General features: G+C 33.1%; 1 protein-coding gene across 10 annotated transcripts in view; it reads right to left on the bottom strand.

Moving 5' to 3' along the window:
* The window catches only part of LOC124366128 (heterogeneous nuclear ribonucleoprotein 27C), a 71,478-nt gene extending 51,560 nt beyond the window's left edge, over positions 1-19,918 (bottom strand). For 6 of the 10 annotated variants that reach the window (XM_046822414.1, XM_046822413.1, XM_046822419.1 and 3 more), the window contains exon 1: positions 19,776-19,915. In XM_046822414.1, the coding sequence (XP_046678370.1) occupies positions 19,776-19,813 (38 nt within the window). In that variant the 5' untranslated portion in view covers positions 19,814-19,915. Of the gene's footprint in view, positions 1-19,775 lie in introns of all 10 variants that reach the window. The other 4 variants (XM_046822421.1, XM_046822415.1, XM_046822418.1 and 1 more) reach the window with 3 other exon arrangements.
* Positions 19,919-25,160: the final 5,242 nt, after the last annotated feature.

The following is a 25,160-nucleotide window of genomic DNA, read 5'->3' as shown; positions in this document are numbered from 1 at the left end:
ACTGTTTGTTTACATTCTTCCGCGTACCGCGCTAGTTGCGCGCGCAGCGATGAGTCAACTGTTTCATTCGGCTATTGTTATTTCGTCAGCTGCATGGTGTTCTGTCTGGTTTATTGTTTGTTTGAGTTCGTTGTATATGACACAATAGTAGTAAGTTTTTTGTGCGTGTTTACGTAATGGATCGTAATTTCCGCGATCGTTCAAGTGACATTCGACATGACTAGTTGAACATGAAATAAGCAACGGTGAGGATTCTGATTTAGACATTCAATCAGAACATAATTAAAAAAATATAATATAATAAAAAATAGAAAATTAATATGAACTAATAGTTACAAGATTGTACAAATCCAAGTGAGCTTTGAAATTCTTACTTTTGTTGGTAAGAAGCACTTTCGAATGTCAGTGTATGATTTTTGTATCGTTTACCACATGTAGAAATAAATACCTTATAAACTACGTGTTGTTTAATTTTTAATCAGAATTAAATGCTTTTTCTTTTGTATATTTTGGATTTTGCATATCACTAACAACAATTTTACAAATCAAAAACTTTGAACAAACTTTTCTTTTTTATAAAAAAATTTTTTTTCATGAAGAGGTAGAGTAAGGATATTTTTTTTGTTATAATTATATTATGTGAAAAATGTTCCTTGAAAAATGCTGAATAAAAAAATATATAATATGACATAGTTACTTTGAAGTAAACATGTAATAATAAAATAAATATAAGGCAATGTATGAAGTACTAAAAACACTCCGCCACTGAGAGAAATATGACCGCCAGTTCCAGGGTTAAACTAGTTTTTATTTCAATTGAAATAATAAATCAACTACGGCCTTTTAAATAGATTACTATTATAAAAATTAAAGAGAACTACAATTTTCTTATGTGCTAATTTTCTTTATTTATTAATTATTTATTTATTTAATGTATGATTTATTTTGCTGGAAATAAGCATCCGTTTTCAATTCAGGGTTTCAATAGGTTTTATTTCAGATAAAATGTAATGCTTAGAGATGAAGTGAATAATTCAATCCATAAAAGACAAACAGTGCAAAATGTGATATTTCGTTTGGTGAGATGACGGACTAAATCTAACACAATAGTTGTCCAATGTCCATGGTATATCTTAATCAGAAATGAATGAAGGAAACTAATTTAACCCTAATAGTGCCAGGGTCTTCCGTAACGAGAGACCTTATATACTTCCGAAAAGTGCAGTCTCTCGTACCGGGAGACCCGTAGTAGCGCAAGAAGTGCCGGAGACAGGAGACTTCGTATTAATTTATTATACAATAGTGTCATATATTTACTGGTTTACACTACAAGTTTCATGGATACCCAAAGCGTACAACAAAATATTTTCCTTTATACTGCGGGCTGATGACGTGCTTATTTTTGTTTTGTGTTCAGCTGTGATTCTTCACATGTACTGGTCTATAATTAATTAACAAGGTATGCTCATCAAAACTATTTAGCATTGCTATTATAAGCTACTTGTTTTACACTTCTTACAGGATATATTAGGAATTGAAGTAAAAAAATGTAATATTTTTGTTAGAAACATTGTTGCATAGAGAAGAAAATCTAATTAATCCTTACAAAAAATTTGTAATTGTTAGATATTATTTTCAGGTAGTTTTAGTTCAAATATAATGTTATATAAGTTCTGTTTGTTCTTTCACAAAAACAATCATCAAAATATGTTGGTAAACAAATTTTTTACAGCATTGCAACCAAATATGGCATAACCAACAATTTGTCATTGTATTTCTTCTTTTTTCAAGAAGGTTTTAATTCAGAATTATGTTATACATATGAATTTTTATTGTTTTTTAATGCTGTATAACATAAAAATATTTCTAACTAGATAAAAGAAAAATTAGTTTATGTTTTTTTATCTCAAACTTAAAAAAGTGTTTAACTATTTTTTAAAGCCTATCGATTTTTTATAAAATTAAAAATTTGTACAGTTCTTTGTGTACTCTTTTATGATAGGTAAATTAGAACAGTCTTTTACCAACAAATTAAATAAAAAAATCATGAAAATATGTTGATAAACCAATTTTTTACAGGGTTTTTACCAAAGTCTCGCGTTTTTGCTGAAAAATTCCCGGCACTTCTTGCATATACCCCATAATTTCACCTGGCACTCTTACAATGTGAAATTTTTTTAGAGCTATGGCACTCAAAGGGTTAACTACCACAAATAGGTCACTGTAAGAAAATGGTTTCCACTCAAAATGCCTGAATATAGCAGACAAGATGTTTAAAACAACTGAAAACTGAAGAAATAGAGAAATGGAAAATGCCCCACTTGTACAACCACTCCACAAAGCCAGAGCATGCAACATGTTGAAGAAAAAATTAGAAATCTAAAAAATCAACAAGAACCGGATCTTGAAACCTCTCTTACTCTTGCAGCAGAAGTGGGGAATGCTCTACTGGTGGAAAATGAGAAACTTAAAACAAGACCTGGAACAGATGAAAATGGAAAACCTAAAACTAACTACAGAAATTAACCAAATAAAAAAATATAAACAACATGCACTATGAAGCCCAAATTGAAAAATTGGAAGAAGAAAAGGAAACTGTAACTGCAACGAAACCTGTGCCTTCTAGAAACCGTGAATGAAACGGACCGACAGTTGGAAAAAGAGCTTAAACTGCGAGAAGAACTAATAAGGACTTTTGAAGAACATGATAAAAAAAATGGGAGAAATAATCCATAAACATGAAGGAAAAATAAAGCATCTACAGGGGGAAATTACACAACTTAAGACTAACAAGTGTATGGTAACCGGATAATTTGGACAGCCAAAAAAAATTTTCAAGAACATAGAAACGCAGACCTGCAACTCAGAGTCACCTACCAGCTCGACTCAAAAATACTCTGCAATTATTCTCAAATACATTCCTACTGACAGAACTAGCCAAACTAAAATTAGGACAAGACAATATAGAAAATATCATACAGCTATCAAACTCCTCTGTAATTTGGAACATAGACCAGATAAAAATTAGGCAAGGCAAATTAGAAAGCCTGATTAAAGACATGAAGGATCAAACTCATCCTCCTGTTACCCCCAAACAAGAAATAAAAAAGTCTAATAAATCTGTCTTAAATCCCTATACGCCTTCTCTTCAACACCTGAAAACAAAACACAGACAAGTGAAACATGGGAAGAACTACTTCAGCATCTCACTGCAGGCAAAAAGGTACAGAGAGAAAAAGTGAAATAACAGATAGTCAACCACGGCAACAGAGAGATCAATCACCTCTACCTGAAACCATGGCTACACCTCACCACACTTTAAATTCATCACTATGTAAGCCAGACAAGGCAAAAGCGCAACTTACAAAAAACACCACCAATGTATGCAAAGGTGAAGCCTGAAAAAACAAAGTGTAGATGAATTTTTTACGAAGAATATTGAATATTATCGTCAGATTATGACTCAAAAAAATTCTACAGCCACTAAAAACGTGACCCCAATAACCCTCCCTTCTTCTGATGCGCTAGATCAGCTCTCACCAGCCCATTTGAAAACACTGAGACAGGATTCAGATAAAGTGGCCCTGAAGACATCCAATCCCAACCACTCTTTACAGCCACCGTCCCCAACCAAGCTCAAACCAATTTTAAATCAAGCAACCCAACCATCCGAAGATCACCAAACTAATTTTTTAGGCCACAACAACCTTATAAACAGCAAAATAAAAGCAAATTAGCTGATTTTACAATTATACACCAGAACGTAAGGGGACTAGCAAGCAAAGTTGACCGCATAAACCACCTAATACAATCTACAGAGCCTGATATCATCATCTTGACAGAACATGGCCTAAAACGAAAATGAAATTACATCACTAAACCTAATTAATTATACACTTCTTTCTCACTTCAGCAGAACTGACCACAAAATGGGTGGTGTCGCAATCTACTCGAAAGACTGCCTAGTGAAATCCATAGTTCCCATTGAGGTACTAAAGGAATGCAAGGAGCTAAATCTAGAGGCTTCAATGATCAAAATATGCCAAGCAGACAGTGCACTGTATCTGCTCGGACTGTATAGACAACCGAAGGCTAATTTGGATGAGGTCCTGGTCCGACTCTCCGCAATCATAGAAGAAACTAAAGCGCATTAAAAACCCCTGATCATCATGGGTGATATTAACGTGGACACTCTAAAATCTGACAACAATACAACCAAATTAAATGAAATGCTTGCTTCATTTGACATTGAAAGACTTCACCTACCTCCTACCAGAGTGACTGGCACAACTGCAACATCCATTGACTGTGTGTGTACTAATCAGTATATTACAAATTTCAAAATTGAGGTGATACAAACCGGAATTTCTGACCACAGGGCCCAAATATGTAGTTTCAAGTCCTCTAGGTCAAGCTCAACTCAACCAGGTCAAATCACACGGGTTTTCCATGAAGAAAAACTTGCTACACTTGAAATACCTCCTATCAGAAAACCACTGGGCTCGAGGTCCATAATGCTGAAAACTCTGAGGAAGCCTACAACAAATTCCTTACATCATTGACTGCTAATATAGAGACAGCCTGTCCAAAAAAGAAAAAAAGACCAAGAAGGAAGAAAAACACAAAAATCTACGAAAACAAAGACGCGCTTATGCTAAAGCAAGACTATTTGCAAGCCTCTTCAAGATATGAACAAACAGGAGCTGAAGAAGACAAAGAAACCTGTGCAGCCACAAAGAAAATTTATGACCTTAAATTAAAATCACTGAGAAAGCAGATATCAATAGGAATACATTGACAAAGCACATAATAAATCAAAAGCAATCTGGAACATTATAAATAAAGAGCGGAAAAAGCAAGGACAAGAAGACGGTCAAATTCAACTAAGAGTGGATGGAAAAGTACTAAGAAAGCCCTTGAAATAGCAGAACAACTTAATGGATATTTCGTTAGTGCTGCTGATGAGGCGCTGGAAAAAAAAACAATATATCAAGAACCCCACTTACACATAACAACATCGCTGGGTGCAACATATACCTCTCTGAACTAACTCCTACCAACCCAGAAGAGCTACAAAGAATAATTGCCTCTTTTAAACCTAAATGGTCAGCAGGACTGGATGAAATTCCCTCCAAAATAATCAAAGTCTGCGCCTATGAATTGATTTCTCCATTAGCAAGTATAATTAATAAATCATTTAAAGAAGGACTATTCCCTGGCACTTTAAAATGCTCAAAGGTCTACCCCAAATACAAGAAAGGTGCTCCCACAGATCCCTCAAATTACAGACCAATATCATTGGTTTCAAATTTCTCTAAATTAATAGAGAAAGTGGTCCTTGCAAGATTATTAAAACACTTACAAGACAACAATCTGTTAACCGACAAGCAGCATGGATTTGTCAAAGGAAAATCTACCACAACTGCAATAACTAGTCTTATACAAAATGTAATTGATCTACTTGAAGATGGAAAGATAGTTACTGGACTTCTACTGGACTTCAGCAAGGCCTTTGACTCCTTGGGACACGACCTCATTCTTTCAAAACTTGATGCACTTGGTATAAAAGGATCAGCTAAATCAAGGTTCCAATCCTACTTAACTGGACGTAGCCAAGTGGTTTTGAGATAAAATACACAGCAAACAACATGGTTCAGTTTGTGAAATCTAGTCCAAAGGAAATAACCCGGGGAGTGCCACAAGGCTCGGTTTTGGGACCAATCCTATTTATTCTTTTTACCAACGACATGCCACAACAACTTGGTGACTTGAGCACATGTTTAATGTTTGCAGATGATACCACACTGATAATAAGTGGGAGACACAACTGCCAACTTAAAAGAACGCTCTGCTCAGAGCCTTCATAAGGCCTATAAATATTGTAAAGACAATGACCTAGTCGCAAACACAACAAAAAACAAAGCAGATCTGTTTTTGGAAGAGCAACGCTGAAACAGTGGGACTCGAAAACATAGTTCTTGAAGATAAGGTGAAACTGCTTGGTATGACCATTGACAGAAAACTTACGTGGACCCTCATGTAGATAACTTATGCAAAACACTGTCATCTGGCCTTTATGCTATGAGAAGACTTAAACAAGTTGCCGACATCAATACTGCAAGAACAGCATATTTTGGCCTATGTGAACCACACATAAGGTATGGACTAATTGTCTGGGGCGGAACCTCCCACGGCAACATGGAAAGAGTATTGATCTTACAGAAACGAGCCATACGGATTCTTGCGGATCTACAACCATTGGAAAACCTGCCGTAACTCTTTCAAAGATCTCAAGATCAAGACAGTAGTCAATCTATATATACAAGAGGCAATTATGTTATGCTGACAAACATGAACCTCTACGTAATGACAAAATACATAACTACAATATACCAGGCATGCATCCTTCTTCGTGACACCTCAACATAGACTCACCTTGTATGAAAGACAACCACTCTACATTGGCTGCAAGCTTCATAATCACCTTCCCGACAACATTAGAGGACTTAAAGGGCAGGACTTGAGGAGGGAGCTGAGCAGATGGCTTACAGACCGACCCTTCTACAGTCTAGCAGAGTTTCTAAAACCCAATAACTGATACGGACACTTCACTGTACTGTTATCCATATGACTTTAAAATTTATGTTGACATATTGTTTACTGTTACTTTTAGTAATTTATAACATATTGACGCCTTTGTATTTCTCTACGAAATTCCAAATAAAGAAAATGATTGATTGATTGATTGATTGATAAAAACCCACTGATTTTATTCTCACATTCGATTCCTATATGGTAAATTCACAAGTAATCTTCTTTCATTAGGTTAATCCAGTAGTTAAAACATTCACTGTAATTCAATTAATAAAAATGAAAAGCTGATATCCTCAAAATTTTAGAACACTACTAGATTATTAGTGCTTAGCTCTCTATATATCTCTTGGGTAGCTTTCTTTTCCAGTCTCTCTCAAAGTCCGATATGCAGACTTTACTTCATGTCTTATATATCCACAACATCCCACAGTTTTCCATGTTGGTATCAATGAAACTTTCAAAATTTTCTTTCACTTGGACTAAACGTGTCACACACAATATTGTATGTGACTGTTGTCACTACTACTAACATCCGTTTTCCGGTTCACACAGCATCAAAACATTGCTTACACAATTAATTGCTTGAGATACTTCCACCTCGCTGAGGAGAGCCGTCTTCAGTCAACAGATGAAACTGAAACTGCTAAATCAACAGTCGTCTGTATATGCGATTTGAAGGGGGGGGGAGGGCTTAGCAGACACCGGTGTGAACCGGAAGACTTGGATGTTAGTTGTAACACTGGTCATGTAAAACTAAAAATTAAAATAATCTGGTGATGTAACACAAAGCAGAAATGTATTTACATAGTATAGGCCAGTCGTCTTTGTAGGTAAGCTCAAACACATGCCATTCATAACCAATCTTTTGTTGTTTTTACTCAGCATTATTCTTTTGTTTTTTAGCATTTTTAAAATTACAAAGTTATAATGCATTTCATTATTAACTCTGAAAGAAAGTATCTAAAAGAAAATCTAAATAAATAACTTAGAGGTGATGAAAACTATTATAATATAAGCAATATGTGTCAATATGTTAATATATAATATATGCTTTAACTACAATTAATAAGATTGGAAAAAAGTAACTTATTTATGAAAACTAAACTTTTTAATAGGCTTTCTGTAGAGGTTCAGGTGCATAGTTGTTTGGTTTAAGTTTGTTGTTAAAAAAATTGGTTGAACAGAAGTTTTTTATGTTAACAAATTCCTATTGTGATTTTGGTGACATGATATTTTATAGTAAGTATTTAGTATTTTCCCCCATATTAACTTTCTCTACTGTTACAACTGTTAAACTTGTTTTTACATGTTATGATTGACTGTTGCTGTTTAATAATTATATCTTTGTTATTATTACAATGTTTTAGTTTATTACTCTTTTGTTAGTTATTTTATTATACATTAGAAAATTTAAATAATGATTTACACCCATAATTTATTAATATGAAGGTAGTATTAATATGTAAAATAAGAATGAGTCGCTAAGACAATAACATAATTAACTGTTAAGTTTCAAAGACCAATAAAGATTCTTCATTCTTAAGTTTATAAGTTATAAAGACCTTTTAATTATACAAAATGCTCATTTCAAGCCTAGAAGTACAGGTAGGAATGTTTATCAATATCCAAGTTCTGGAGCTAGCTATATTCTCACATTAGCTGGTTTAGGTTTATGGTATATTTGATAAGGTGTGCATTATAGAGTTGCATCCGCCAAAGACAATATTGTGTATAAAATTACATTTCAATAAAAGAGCTGTATTAATATTTTCTATAACATATAACAAAATATTGTTAAAACTTTATCTGAATGTGTAAATACAATAAAAATAAAATTATCACAAATGCTGTTAGTTTAAGAGTATTCATACAACTGTTACGTCTATTATAATTGATACAAAAGCAAAAAATCTGCATGAAAACAGTTCCAATGAAAACTTACACGAACAGTGGTCAGCTAAGTTGGTTAACTGTAACAGCGATGCTAGCAGATTGAACACTAACTGGCGAATGTAGATGATAGATAGCAGTTTAGATGCTTGATGCATTGTCTGCAAGTTAACTTGACTAATTTTGTTTTATTATCTTTCCACAACTAATTTTATTTCTGTATTTATAATGCCATGACATTTGTATAACCTGTCTTTCTATTACATTTCCAAGGATTTTCCCAAAATTGACTAAAATATCCTGCATGTGATCACACATATTCTACACCCTTGAGTTTCTGAACTGAAAAATTGATGAATGAGTGAACTTCCTACTTATAATATAGTTTTAAACCTTATACCGATGTTAGTGTTTGACAGTTTAATAATGTTCCCTCTAAAAATATATGCCTCAATGAATCCCCAAAATATATTAATGACAATCCAGAAAATTCTTAGATTTAGCTAACTACTTAATAATTATAAAATCTAAGATGAGCCGAAAGAGAGATTTAATAAGTGAGATGCCTGTTTAACCCTTTGACCGTCGTGAGCCACTATAGTGGCTCGCTGTATGCGGTACCTTGAGCGCCGCGGGCCATTATAGTGGCTCTGTGAACTTTACGTCTTTGTCCTTATAGTTTAAACATAATATATATAAAATATATTTATATCAACTTTGAATTGTATTACTCTGCTTCATTTCAACTATAAAATATTGATATTTACTTGTTTCTATAGTAACAAGTGTATCTTCATCCTACAGCGGAATTTTTGAAATTTTTTGAATTTTACTTAAATTACATTATTTTATGCAATTTCTGTGGAATATATTTGTAACTTTTAGTATCTGCTCAAAAAAATACGTACTTTTAGGTTAAAAAACGTTATTTGAGTCCAAATTACTTATTCAGTGTGTTTTTGGACCTCAAACTTAAGATTTTTTATTTTTTTAATTACGACAGGCATACATACTACTAAACAAATGTAAAAAAAAATAATAAAACTGTAATTTATTACATCAACTGAAAGTACATCTCTTCCCCTCAAAAACAAAACCAAAACGAAAAGGTTAGCTCAAAATTTATGAAAGTTATGTAATTTAATATGTGACCATGCAAAAACGGGTGATTTTGCCGTGGCGGTATTGGATCCGTGCGGTGCTCAAACGCCTGGCGGTCTAGCGAACGACGGCGCTCAGGAGCGGAAGCGCTCAGAGGGTTAACATATTATGAATAATCTACACAATATTCTTTCTCAATTATACATTGGATAATAACTCCCTGACCAGCTTGTGTGTGCGTGTGTGAAAATGAACAAAAAAGTTCCCTGGACACAGTATTTTCATTATTTTTTCCCACATTTTTGAACACCCTGTATAGTAAATACATTTTCTTTATATATTAATAATTAGTACATAAATTAGTTTAAGTTTTGGTAAATAAACTTATAGATTTTGTTGATTTCTAAGATGTTATTTACTATCAACTAATGGAAGTTACAAAACACATAGCCAATAAGCTTGGGTTTTTTACAAAATCCATAGAAATTGGAACTATTATCAATTTAAAGTTCAAATCTACTGTATACTACTATTGTAATAGAAAATGTATTGCTTTAACTTATACATAAGTTTAAGAATAAATTTAAAGATCTTACGATCAGTATATGGCCTTTATATATTTTACACAATAATATATATTAAAGAACACCAAACTGTTATCTCAGTGGAAAATAAAGGACATTGTTATAATACAAGGGGTCGAATAGAAGTAAAAACTGGACATCACAAATTACATTTTTTTTTAAGAAGACAAGTTACAGCGGTCTGAGGTCGTATAGAATGCTACCAATACCATGAAAATCTATAGGGTCAATTAAAAAGTTATTAAAACAATTTATTGAATTTAGCATCATACCTTGAAGATTTGAGGAGTTTTCTACTAGGTAATATATGTGAGCAATAGTTATGTGTCAAGTGTTTTTTATGGCTTACTTTTTGTATTATTTTATAGTGTTATTTATTTCAAGTTTTGTGTGAAACACAGTTTTTGGTCTTACTTATATAATATAGTCATAGTATTTGTATTCATGACACTATTCATTATACGCTGTACAAACTTATGGATAAAGCAATTTCTGATATATCACTGCAAATAACTTGTTTAACTACCTCATTACTGAAATCATTCCAACTCACTCATACCACAGATTAAATCAGTTCAAAGGTCCTTAGATAACAGATTTATATACAGAATTTAGATTAAATTAAGCAAATCTTATCAATGGTGATTATAACCTTATCAAAAAACCACTTATTGATAACTAGGTCTAACCTAATAAACAGATAATAATAGTTAGAATCAGTCTAACTTTGTTATTTAGACTGAAAATACTTTTAGTGAAATATTTTAAAATGTCCTCTTATTTGATAAACAGCTTATCAATTCAATAAACCTAATATATGTTTTGTGCTGAATTATGTGTATTCAAACCATTAACTGACACATTCAGGTCAGTTAATTGGTTAAGCATTTGCAGATGGGGCTTAGTTTCAGTTTGTACGTCTGTGTTCGCAAGATATCTTGAGAACAAACTAACCTATAGACGAAATTTTGTATGAAGCTTGTTTTATACACAGGCAACATTCTGTACTCAATTATGGTACATTCTAAGGGAGTTGTCTTAGGAATGAATGAAAATATTGCAAAATAAATCAATTTGTAAACAAACTGAGCACAATTATGACACATTAACACATATAGCCTAAATACCTGTCAGTTACCACAAGATTTCAAATTTTACATGAAACCATTTCTACATAGCCAAAAACGAGAACTATGATTGTGTTTATCCATCATGTATAGAAATAGTAGTTTATAAAATGAGCTTCCAGAATATATTCCATGTACGTTAAAATACATGGATATATTTACATCTACAGACAATCTATTAATGTACAACAACAAAAGACACAACATATACTTAAAATAAAAAAGCAATCGCCTTACTAAAAATTTTCTGCTGAGCAGCTAATGTCAGCGTAGACACAATGGCGTTGACAAATGTAGGCATAGAAATATGAGTTTATCAATTTACATATTAATAAATCCTGGTATTTTGTTACTATATGTTGCTAAATAGCGAACTACAAAAACCCATTTCATCAATCGGTAATTTACATACTGCCTATAGTTTCTGCCTAAGAATAGACGGAGCAGACTCTTGACAACGCGCCAAAATAAAAATAATAAATACTAATTATGGCTAAAATATTATTTGTTAAACTACAGTAGTTTGTTACTTTGGTTATCTAATCTACCTTTTTTTATACTGAAAGTACAATGTTTTAGCAATTGGTAATTTGCATACTGCCGATCAGTAGTCATCCGGAAATAGACTTTTTTGGAATCCAAATTCAGTTTCCCCATCCATATAAGTAGTATATTGTTTCATCGTTATTTTTCAAGCATATTAAAGCACTTCTGTTGGTATCAGAATCGAGTAAAAAGAGCGCTGGTATTGAGTATTGGAAACAATCTATCCCTACTAAAAATTCATGCATATCCGTGCACGTTTCCCGGAGTCCAAAATTCATGCGTAATGCAGGCTTTTATAGTTTCATCGTAAGCAGTAGCCCTATAAGAGTACTGAAAAAGTATCCTGGCTCTCAATATAAATCCCACTGACGGCCAATACATGAAGAATGCATCAGAAAGTTATCTGCTACAGACGTTACCAAAGTGCGATTAGTTTGTGAATTGTAAAACAAGAACATGGACACCAGAACAAAATAGTAAAAGTTCTTGATATAGTTGCATCACTGGTTGTTTTGAGAGTCATTACGAAGTTTGTTCATACACAGCTGTGATGTATCAGCATTATTGAAATTTTAATAGACTACAATGATTCCCAGTTCTTGCAAATAACTGTCCGACACTGGTTGCAGCAGCACTCACGAGAGCTCTTGCACCCATTTGGATGCGATTTTTACAACACAAAATACTTGTGCAATTATTTGCTAGTGTAAACACTGTTCAGTCAAGGTTTGGATGTAACCGTGACATCAAAACATAACAACACTCTCTTTGTTTTAACCTATGTAATCTGATAACCAATCAGAACATGAGCAAGGAGCAATCATTCATCAACCAACCAAGCTCTCCGTCACGATACAAGTGGAAAGTAGTGGAAGGTGAGTGCTTTTGATGTATTGTGAAAACTGCACTAGGCCCTATTACTAAAAAATGTCTAAACTCTTAACATATGAAGTACAATTTAACTCTTAGCACGCCGTAGACGGAATAATCCGCGATGTTTTTTGATCTTATAACGCCAGAGACGAAATAATCCGCCGATCGATAAAAATATATTTTATTACTGTTTTTGAAGTTTATAAGTTCAATCAATACATAAGCCACAATACAAAGTAATGTACTGGCTTGACCAAATAATCCAGTTGCAGCTGTCAGCTGGCCGCAGTGGGTAAACAGTAAATTTTTTTGTTGCTGGCAGCTGTTCTCCCACTCCCGTCTGTACGCCGATGACGATACTATCCGCCATTACCGACTGTCAGTGGAGCACGCATTGCGCCTTTGGGAAGTGTTCTTGCGTTGTTATTCCTTATACAAAAAGTTGTAAAAAGTTATTGTTACCATGTTTTAGGTGTTATAATAAAGTTTTTATTGTTTCTTTTCTGTTGTGTAATTAATGGCTGCAAGTCATGTCCCGAGACCCCATTGGCTTCCTCCAGATTTTGTTTTGAAGTTTACCGTACAACTGCCTAAATCTATTATTATCAGAACTTATAAAACTAATCAAGATCAGCATATTACACTTTATTTGTTTTCTTATCCTTGTACATAGTTCTCATATTTTTCATCACATGCATTTGATTACTCTGTAACCTAAATTTGATTTTGATTGAAATATTCCATTATTATGAAAAAATGTGATAATTTTAATGCAAGTATTACATTATTGTAAAATTTATTTTTTTGTGTGACTATTAGTCATTAGGAATGAATAAAAAAATTAGCTTTAAGGAATTTTCATTTTTATTTTTTCACCTTAAATGAGCGTAATCTAAAAAATTACTAAATTTATATCGGCGTTCAAAGGGTTAAGCTATAAAATGTCGGTACAGAGCAGCATTTTGTTTATACATAGCCTATATTGCCATGTTTATCTTTATTGTAGAATCATATATTATACATGGGTTTTATTTTGAATTTGATTGCCTTTACATATGATTGTCTTTACATATGATTGTTGTTGAGGACTACAGATACTTTTATATAGGTTGATAGTCTAGGATTTGAGATGCCAATATTAGGTATCGATGATTACATTCTTTGATATAAAATACCAGGTCCACTTATCATACCCTACCCGATAGTTATTTTACAACTTTTTTCCCCAAAAGCTTACAAATATGCAAAAAAATCAGCCCGGCACTTTATGCACGATTTTAGAAAATGCCAGCGGCACTCTTGTGTTTATATATATATATATTAACATGGGTAGGGTACGATAAGCGGACCCAATTTTTTATATCGAAGAATATAATCATCAATACCTAATATTCGCATCTCGAATACTAGACTATCAATTGATATAAAAGTATCTATAGTCCTAAATAGGATCAGCAAGGGAAAAATATCAGGGCTTTCAATGACAGGGGTGAAAATTGTTAGTGCCCAGGTTGAAAATGCCAGGACATGTATTGTTGTAAGCAACAAGGTGGACTAACAAACTTATGTTTCAAATTAAAATATGAGTATATAGAAATATAGGAAAACTCATAAATAATTAAGAAATATTAAACATACCGAATACATAAATATTAAACAAACCCGAATAAAAACTCATAAAATATTATGAGCCACAATTCATATGGTTTATGTAATAATTATTTGATTATAGGCTAAATATTACGAAATGTAAAAAATACATACTGTAACATTTCAATTTATTTTTCGGGCCTTTCGAAACCGAAGGTTTCCAAACAAAAAAATTTATTTGTGGAGTCACCTGATGAGGAAACCTTCGGTTTCGAAAGGCTTTGCCCGAAAAATAAATAAATAGGAAACGTTATGTATTCTTTACATTTAGATTTATACGTTTTTCCAATTGCTCCAAGAGTCTTCAATTATTGAATTGTTTATAATTATACACATGTAATTATATATTATTACATGTGCATATAGTAATAATTATATTTTTTTTATATATACACACACGTAATCGTACATATATTAACCCTTTGAGCGCCAAGTGCCGACATATCGGCAAGGGCGGTACACGTGAATACGGCCAAGTGCCGATATATGGGCAAGTAATACTTTTTTATTTATTGATCGCGTAACAAACTAAATACTATCAATATTGGAACAAAACTAAAGCTTTTGAATATAGCTGTAAGAATATGTATTATACATGTAGTACTGAAGCGGTGTTTATGTTACAAAACAAGCGAGAAGTTGCGTGATTCAGAAGGCTGTGGCGGCGCTCTCAGCTGATCGCTTCCCGCGTCACATGGTCATTACTTGTTGTTATTTCGCGCCATTTCGCTATTGTTTGTTTACAGCTAAGGTTATTTGAGTCTTTGGTGAGTTGTTGTGTATAATTCTTCTGTTTAGTATTGTTGGATGTGAAATATGAGTGCTCCCAGTAAAAAGAAACGTTGTCAGTCTCCTGCAAGTGAGAATACATTAGTAAGTGGTTTACAAACGTGAAGGAAATGCAGCTTTTATTGATGACAGTGATGATAGTTTTCAAGATGACACTACGAGCAGTAGTAGTTCATCTTTGGATGGTGACAGTGAAAGTGTTGATGACACAGACGCTGACCCGGACTTTGAGCCGTACCCGTCAACATCGGGACAAGGTAGGCCTAGGCCTAATGGTAATTTCCACCTCCCTCCAACCCCCAACTTGTATGAATCGTCATCGGAAGATGAGGCCCCACAACATAGCCAGAGGTGGTCCAAGACCAAGAATGAGAGTTGGTCGTGCTCCTGTTCGAGGAAGAGGTGGGGGCAGATGTCGACCCGACCCAGAACCAGAAAGTAGTAGTTGGGATGAGCTAGCAGAAGAAATTGATCGTGGGTTCGACCATCAATTTACTTTTGAGGAACAACCTGGCCCTAAACATTGCCCTCCGGTAAATTCCAGGCCTATAGATTATATCAATCTGTTTTTTACCGCTACATTTATTGCAACACTGGTAACAGAGACAAACCGCTATGCAACTCAATTTATGTTGGCTAATGTCTTATCTCCTCAAAGTCGCATGAAGGATTGGGTCAGGGTTACTGTAGATGAAATGAAAGGGTTTTTGGCTGTCATTATAAACATGGGCATAGTGAGAAAGCCTAACATTAGAAGTTACTGGGCTAAAAATGCGGCTCACTCTACACCTTGGTTTCGAAAAATGTTTAGCCGAAACCGATTTGAGTTAATTTTGAAATGCTTTCATGTTGTTGATGGGAACACATTGGCCAGAATTGGTGAACAAAACTATGACCCCTGCGGTAGATTCCAACCCGTCATTGAACATGCCAACCGACTTTTCAAGTTTCACTATACCCCCTATTAAAAAGTGTCCATAGACGAGTCATTAGTTGGCACGAAAAAACGAACAGGTCTTACTCAATATCTGCCCAAGAAAAAACATCATCGCTGGGGAGTAAAACTGTGGGTACTGTGTGACTCAGTTACACACTATTGTTTGTCTTTTTTTTGTTATAAAGGGGCACAATACGCAACTGATAGTGAACGGAGAGAAATTGAACGCAGTGGCTTGAGCCATTACGTAGTAATGAAACTACTGCAAATGGGAAACCTTCTAAACAAAGGATACCATATTTTTTTGGACAATTTTTTTACCACTATTTCACTGGCCAGAGAATTATATTCAAAAATGACCTGGTTGACTGGTACAATTCGGAAAAATAGAAAGGGAGTAAGAAAACCTTTCCTTGGAAAGTATGGTGTTGGTCAAAAAAGGTATCTCAGGAAAGGACCCATATTGCAGATGGCATGGCATGAGAAAATAAGCAATAAATCACAGTTTATTTTAGTTTCTTCTAAAAGCTTGGCAAAAACAGTTCAATTTACACGCATGAGACGGGGGAGAGTTATAATAAAAAGAAAGCCAGACATAGTTCATGAATACAACATAGGTATGGGTGGTATAGACGGTACCGACCAGATGTTATACACATACTTGGATGAAAGACGTAATATGAAAACATGGAAAAAAGTAATCTTCAACATTTTTGGTCGTATGGTACTTAACGCCTACATCTTATATAAATTGAACACGACAGAAAATGTACTAAGTCGGTTTGAATTTACAGTTTCAATTGTCGACGACTTAGCGCTCCCGTGGCTGATGACCAGGACCAATGTAGAAGCTGAAATGGAGAGAGCTGATGGTCCAAGGAGACGGGGTTTACAAAAATTTCCAAATGGTAAGGAAAAAAGTTGTACTGTATGTAGCGGCCGCAACAATCCTGAAGGGAAACGCCGGAGAACACGGAACATGTGTCTGAACTGTGAAGCCGGTGTTCACCCTGAATGTTTCATGAAACATAACTGCCCATAAAAACCTGAAGGATAAAACTGTAAATATGTAAATAAGTGTTTTTTTCGTGTGTTAATTTTTGTGTGTGTTTTTGTATCTCATTTTATGATTCAGTGCTTATTTCCACTTCATTGGCCAGACATTTGGCTTCACCAAAACATATATGCCTAAGGTATGTAAAAGTAACTATTTGTACTTATGCTGAATAATTAATTATATCATACATGTTGTTTGAGATATTTCTTTCAAACTTTGTATTTTTATTCTTAGATAGATATGAAGTAACATGGCATATATTAGAAATTAATTAAATTGTGTTGAAATGTCATTATGTAGCTGCAAAAATTAAAATTTACTAATAAAAAAATATATACAAAATGTAAACTAAAAAATTAATATTTTGCAAAAGTATGAAAAATATTTAAATAGCACTTGCAAATAGGTCAGATTATTACCTGCAATAACAAAAAAAAAAAAGAACTCATTTATGTTTATTTACTCAATTGTTATAGAATTTACCGTGAAGGTCTATAAAAACACTGATTTAGGACTGGCCATATTCGTATGTACCAGGCGTAATTGGTCTGGCCGTATCGGGTTCGCCCCGCGCTAGCTGCTTGGCGCTCAAAGGGTTAATAATAAAAATAAGATTACCTATATTATTTGAAAGTGTTTACAGCTGTTGATACAGATTAAGTTAACCCTCCAACTGGCAGTCATTTTTTCCTGTAGTGGCGGCATGTTTTCGAGCCTCGTGCAAGGGTTTTTTTAAAAAATTATTAAAAATATAAATTAAAAGTAATATATATAGAAGTATATATTTTTGTGTTCAGAATTAAACATATAATAATATTAGTATTTAAATTTGGCCTTAAAAAAATGTTTACTAAAAATTTTTTTCCATGAAATTCAAAATTTACATTTTTTTTTGTTTTTTTTATTTGGGGGGGACCATACCTAGCAAACCAAGTTATAGTAAGAAAACTATAAAAGTGAGAGTACCATTGTGTGTCAAATTTATTCTAGTTTCAGAAACACATAAGCATTATACAAATTTATGAAACTATAATAACACTATATAACAAAAAGCAGCGATGCGCATAAATTGTGAAAATAGGGTGTATATGTAAGAGTTTGCTAATAAAAGTTTTACTAATACAGTTTTACTTCTATACATGTTATGTTGCATATTTTATTACTCAGAATGAAGTAAACTATACAGCTGTAGTAAAATAAATTCCATAACTTTTTTTTGAAGAGTCGAAAAAAGTTTCATTTTGTCATTACTAAAAAATTTTGCGAAAAATTTTCGAGAAATTTATTTATTCTAAAATATATTTATTTGCACTACTGCAATATTTAACAATTCACCACACACTAAACACAACACTAAAACACAAATAAACCTACTAAAACTTACTAATAAACACGACTCGTCACATCAACAACTCAGACGGCATCGACAACATGGCGGTCACATCTTTTACGTTCCAAACTACGAACTTGGAACGTTGCAACTACAATATAAAGAGGAATAAAACTATAGTATTCCTTAGGCTTTTTTTCCCCGAATCCAATGGTGCATGAATCGAATCGATACGTTGCCGGAATATACTGTTATGAGTGATTATGCAAGGGAATGTTTGTTTATCAAAATTTTGACGAACAACAATCCTCTAAGGGTTATGTTTATCAAAATTTTGATAAACAACAGTTGGAGGGTTAATTGTTCAAAATAATTTATCAGTATCAATTGTTATATTGATGGTTATGATTAAGTAATATTGTTTGCCAATTTTGATATAAAAAACGGATCCGCTTATCGTACTCTAACCGAACTTTCTGTACTACAACATAAAATGAAGCAAAATCTAAAAATATTTTTAAAAAGCCTATTAAAAAATTGAATTCAGTAAAGGAGTACTATTTTACAGAACATCCTACATATTATAAAAAAAGAACAATCTCGGATGTTTGGTCACCCTACACTAAAGGGTTAATAATGGGGATTTAGTCTATTCTACTGTTTAGATTAAGGAAAGTAGGAACACTTAGGCTAAGTTAACTAGGATTGAATGATAAATAGACGACCTAATAACTAGTTTTAAAACATGAATATAAATTAATGCTAAAAACTGCCAGTCACTTGCTTATTGACTCTAGGCTATAATAAATAGGCTTACATCTTACATGTCAATAAGCTGTTCCAGTCAAGTTATTTAAAAGTAAAATTAACAGTTAACTTTATTCCCGGGAATAGTTAATAGTATGACCATTTCTGAACAAGTAGGCTACTCAAGAAATTAATAACAATAACAAAATTTGATGACCCATTTTAGCACGCCATGAAACTAGCAGAGCACCTCGTTGCTGCATATGTTATTTGATGTAATTATATAGATGTTACTCAAAACAATGTGATTTTTATCTAAAAATTCCACATTTGAATCATTGTTAAACATTAATATTGTTCAAACGGACATAACTAGTGATTTCACATCAAGCTTTTAACGTTAAAATGTATCGCTCAATACGGCGTTACCACGTAAGATGAGACAGAAGCAAACGCCCTTAGCACAACCTTATAAGTCTTCCTAAAATCAGTTAAAATAAGACCAGTACATACAATTATTACATTTAAAAGTTATATAAATAATAATTACCCCTGTTCGTCTTCATCCAATTCATTCTTCACCCTCATTGCGATGGTTGGTCAAAATTATTCACTGCCGGTAACACGGGCGTCCTACTACGTTCACGAATGGAGACGAAGGGAGCTTCAATGGCCGACACGTATTATTTTCGGCTACAGGATGAAAGAGCGCATGTGCGCGGAGGGATACTTACAATGTTGTGCGTCATCAAGCCATGCAACAATAGTAATTCTTTCAGCCAACAAGAAAAATACTATATATATATATATATATATATGTGTATACATTGTAATTTTAAGGTATGAGTAAAAATGAGATATGTATAACATCACATGAGTCAGTATACATCGGAATTTATTATTTCTGTCTACTAAGCAATGTGAGATGTATACAATATGGAACGTTAGAAATTATCAAAAGAAAACTTCCTTTCTTTATGTTTGTTATCGGCGATGGATAATTTGATAAACAATATCTTTATGTTACAATAATATTAATGTAATATAATACGTTTATAAAACAATAATAATAAAGAATATCTAAAATTGTCTTATCCTTTCAATAATATATACTTTGTGGCAGACTAAGTATAACAGGAAAACTATTTACTTCATTTAGCGTTATTATTACTATGGCATAATCTATTTCAATTTAATTTTTGATATTAAGACCGCATTTATCAACTCTATTTACTAATTCTCACAATAAATATTAACATTAAACCTACAGACTCCAAGAGCAGGAGCCCTTCTTGTCAATCCCTCATATTTTAAGTTTTGAAGCTAAATTGGAAAATTACTATCTTTGGGAATTGGTAATGGAAACTATAACGTATAAAAGTCGGAATATGAAATGAAGTGTTAGTGGTAGCATTAATTCCAGACAATAAAATAATTCATGGGACTAAAGTGGTAAGTCAAAACAGTCTTCTTAAGTCTGATAAGAAGAATTTTAGGTTATTTGTGTAGGTATTTGACACTTCAGTTGACTCCAATGTGATAACAACATGCCACAAAGAATTTAAAGGACATCCTTAAATTTGTGAAAATCTATAATCTAGATATGGATACTATAATTGTTTTAAAATAGGTAGCCTTGATAATACAAATGATATCCCTCATGAGGCTTGTAAAAATCCTAGGTTTGTGTTTCCTAAAAGAAATGTGCCGTTACTGGTAGATAAGCTTAATAGTGTAGATTGGAATATTATGTTGCAGCATATTTCAGATTGTTCTTTATGTTTACTACTTTCTTTACATCTGTAACTAAGGTTATCTTGGATTTAGTTTTGTTAAAGTCAGCAGATGGTAAAAATGTCAAGCCTGGTAAAAGTAGAAAGTGGTACACACCTGAGTTGCAGGCTATAAAAAACAAATTAATTAATATCCATTACTTGTATCGTTTGACCAATAGTCCTAGTCTTAAAAGTAAATTAGATGAGATGAAAAAGCTTTACAAACATAAAATTTCTGAGGCTAAACTTAGGTATAATAATTTGTATATTGATCAGAGTTCTAATAAATGTAAAGCGGCCTGGAGTCTAATAAAGAATGAATGTTCTTTTCATAATAGGCCTAATGTTGTGGCCAAGGTGTCTCCTACAGTTTTCAATGAATTCTGCATTGAATCTGTGAGGAATATAAAAAAAGAAATATCACCTACTAGTAAGACTGTTTTAGATTTAGTAAGAAGTGACAATGTTTGTAATACTGAATTTGAATGGAGAGTGGTGACTTCTCAGGATGTATTAAGAGCAGTTAAATCACTAAACAACTCTGATAGTCAAGATTTGTATTTTATGTCAAATAATATCATGAAACAAATAATAAGTAGCATTGTTAGTCCTTTGACTATCTGTATAAACAAATGTCTGCTAGAGGGAAATTTTCCCAAGGAACTTAAAGTCTCTCGTGTCTGTCCGGTGTTTAAGAAGGGTCCTAAAGATAAACCGGAAAGTTTTCGTCCTGTTTCAATTGTTCCCATTTTCTCTAAAGTGTTTGAAATCATTATCCATGATCAGTTAAGTAGTTTCTTTGAAGGTCATACTATTTTGTCTAAATTTCAATTTGGTTTCCGTAAAGGGAGAGCGACCATGGATGCCATAGAGGAATTGGTTTGTCAAGTGTTGCATGTGTTCGAGAACAGGCTCTTTGCTCAGGCAACTTTATGCGACCTCAGTAAGGCCTTCGACACAGTATGTCATAATGATCTATTACTGAAGCTTGAATACTATGGTATACATGGATCTGCTCTGAGCCTTCTCAAATCCTATCTTGATAGCCGCAGACAGTGTGTGTATCAATGGGGAGTGGTCACAGGATATTGAACTCGAGTTTGGAGTACCCCAAGGTTCAGTTCTTGGCCCTCTTCTTTTCTTAATTAGTATTAATGATCTACCTTGTAATGTCAAGACCAAAACATTTTTGTACGCTGATGACACGTCTTTTATTAGCATAAGTAATAGTATTAACGACCTTAAAAATACTGTCCATTCTGTGATGGCTGATGCATCTGTATGGTTTGAAACAAATGGCTTTTATCTTAACCAAAATAAAACTCAAAATATTTGTGTTTACCTTAAGGCCTTTTGATCCAACTGACAGTAATCTAATAACTGTAAATGATGTAAAATTTTTGGGTGTTGTCATAGATAATCAGCTTACCTGGGGTAGTCATATAGACCACATTGTACCCAAGTTATCTCGAGTGATCTATCTTTTAAGGCGTTTAAAGTCACTTGTTACCTTAGACTATCTTAGAGTGGTTTACTTTGTTATTTCCAGTCTGTTATTAAGTATGGCCTGTTATTCTGGGGAAATTCAGGTCGGTTAAGTGAAATTTTAATTCTTCAAAAGAAAGCTATAAGAATCATTGCTAATGCTGAACGGCTTGACCACTGTAAACCTATTTTTAAAGAACTTAAAATTACTACTATTGTAAATCTTTATATTTTCGATCTTGTTGTATATGCTATTAACAAATCTTTTGACTGGTTGTTTAACGAGGATGTTCATGCTCATAACACGAGAAATAAAAATAATTTATTTTTTGTACACTGCAGGCTAAATAAAACCTTGAAAAGTCATACTGTTTTGTCAAAGAAAGTTTATAATAAGTTAAGTCACCTCATTAAAATGTACAATACTCAAATCTTAAAAAATAAGTTAGTAGTGTGGTTGTTGAAGAACCCATTTTATTCTTTGAGCGAATTCTTTACATGTCAAAGTATATATTTTTAATTTTGTACAGTAGGGTATTTTTATTAACCTATACAATAAATTTTAATGTCAAATATTTTTAACTAGGCCTATTTGTTTATTTAAAAATTTTATTTTTTATCTTATTATCTATATAAAACTTTTATAAAACTTGTTAATTTCTCTAAATTTTTTAATGAAACTTATTATTTTTTATTGTTATTTAATTTTAATATGTTGTCTGTTACATATATTGTTTTTAACGTAAACCTAAAAAAATGTTAAATTTTTTGTTAGGCTATTTTATAATTATAGCTAAAATGTTTGAATTTTCAATTAGTTTGTAACCCAAACTAGGACTTATGCCAAGTTTGACTGCTACCAGTTTGTGATTGACAAAACCTGTTGGTAGATAATTTTGACGTTGTCAATGCATGTAACTGCCTTACGACAATAAAAAGATTTGATTTGATACAATTTAATCTTGTTAAAGAATTTATTAAACCAACTCATTGACCGCAGGACTGTGTTGTTGGCAAATTAAAAAATTTAAGATATCTGTCTAAACAAGTTACTGAAGACGATGCAATTTTTTTAGTCACTAACAGCCTGCCCCTTTCAGACACCTATATATCAACTGGTTTAGCCTGTGACATGAACTTATACAAGGATGACATGAACTATATACATAGGACTGTGCACTTTTAAGCATTAATATGTAATCTTATTAATGTAATCACGTAACAAAGTGATCCAATTAGAGATTGTATTTTGTAGTGGAATATGTATATTTGTGTTGGAAAGACTTTAACTCATAAGTCTATACAGAATGTACCACGAATAACCCAACAAACTTTTCAGGTGGTTTCCACTCACCAAAATAATGAAAAAGTTCATATAAACATATCTGGATCGCTTTGTTAGCGAACTACGACTAGCGAAAGGTTTTGCCCAATTTTCTGGGGAAGGGTGGAAATAAAGTGAAACTAATGTTTTATAGCATAAAGTTAACCATTAAATTCATCGGATTTTATGTAAATTAAACTGAAAAATTGAAGAAAATGTGTCCCAGAACTGTAAGACTACCCATATCTGAGATATCAGACGAAAAATATACTTGAAGTACATTAACTTCATTAAATGGGTACTAAGCACTCCAAATATTTAATCAAAACCTGTATAGAATTTAATTTCTTTAGAGAACGGAGTAAAATGGGCCAATAATAAACAAACACGAATAAAAATATTAATGTTTAATAAATCAATACTTACTAAAAATAAGACAGAAAATGCAATATTTGTTTATTAAATAAACTTTCTTCGTAATTCACGGCGATTAAGTGCTTATTGTGTGACAAGAGTTATCAATATGACTGCAGTGTTAGGGAAAATAAGTGGCGTAATATGACCGCGGGCTTAAAAGTTAAATGGGCGTGTTTTAGTGCAATTGAACACAAACGTCTTGAATGAGTAGTAACACCTCATTCAAGAAGTTTGAATGACTTGGAGAACACGAAAGATGATGAGGTGAGTACAAACCTTGGGTGCAGTTAAATAAATCATTGACGGCATGTCTACAAAGATAAAGAATCTGTTTAAGTGATATTTATTATTTTACAAACTTTCGAACGATTAATTAAAAGGTGAAGTTCAGAAACTGAAATCCACATCTGCTGGAAAGTACATAGCTTCGTATACTCTAACTCATATATTCAATTCACTGGGACAATAAGGTTGAGGGCTAAATTTATAAATGTACAGACTGCTGTAAGAATACTTGAACAAGGAAGTCATGTGAAGCAGATGGTGGTAGCCATAAAATAACATAACACACCTGGGAGCAGTAGCGTAGCCAGAAATTTCGTTCGGGCGGGGGGGGGGGTCCGAAACCGGGGGATCCGGGGGACGTTTTGTGTGTTATTTGCCAATGAGATCACTGGTAAAAGGTAAATACCAAAAATATGGAACTTTAGTAACTACGTAATGTAGAAAGTGGAAAGATGTAATAGGGAAATTCACTTCTTACAGCAACTCTAGTACCACAAATTTTCTTGTATAGCTACAGAAACTTTAGGAATTTCGATTCTGGCCGAGTAGAAGGCACCAATGTGATGTTGGATTCACAGGAGAAGAAAGAAAAAAAACAAAACAGAGCTTCACTCAAGCGTATAATTGCCACAATTATATTCTGTGGAGA

This window comes from Homalodisca vitripennis, chromosome 7 (assembly GCF_021130785.1).
Source record: "Homalodisca vitripennis isolate AUS2020 chromosome 7, UT_GWSS_2.1, whole genome shotgun sequence".
In the NCBI taxonomy this organism is placed as follows: Eukaryota; Metazoa; Arthropoda; class Insecta; order Hemiptera; family Cicadellidae; genus Homalodisca; species Homalodisca vitripennis.
This window is presented reverse-complemented; position numbering and strand designations above follow the sequence as displayed.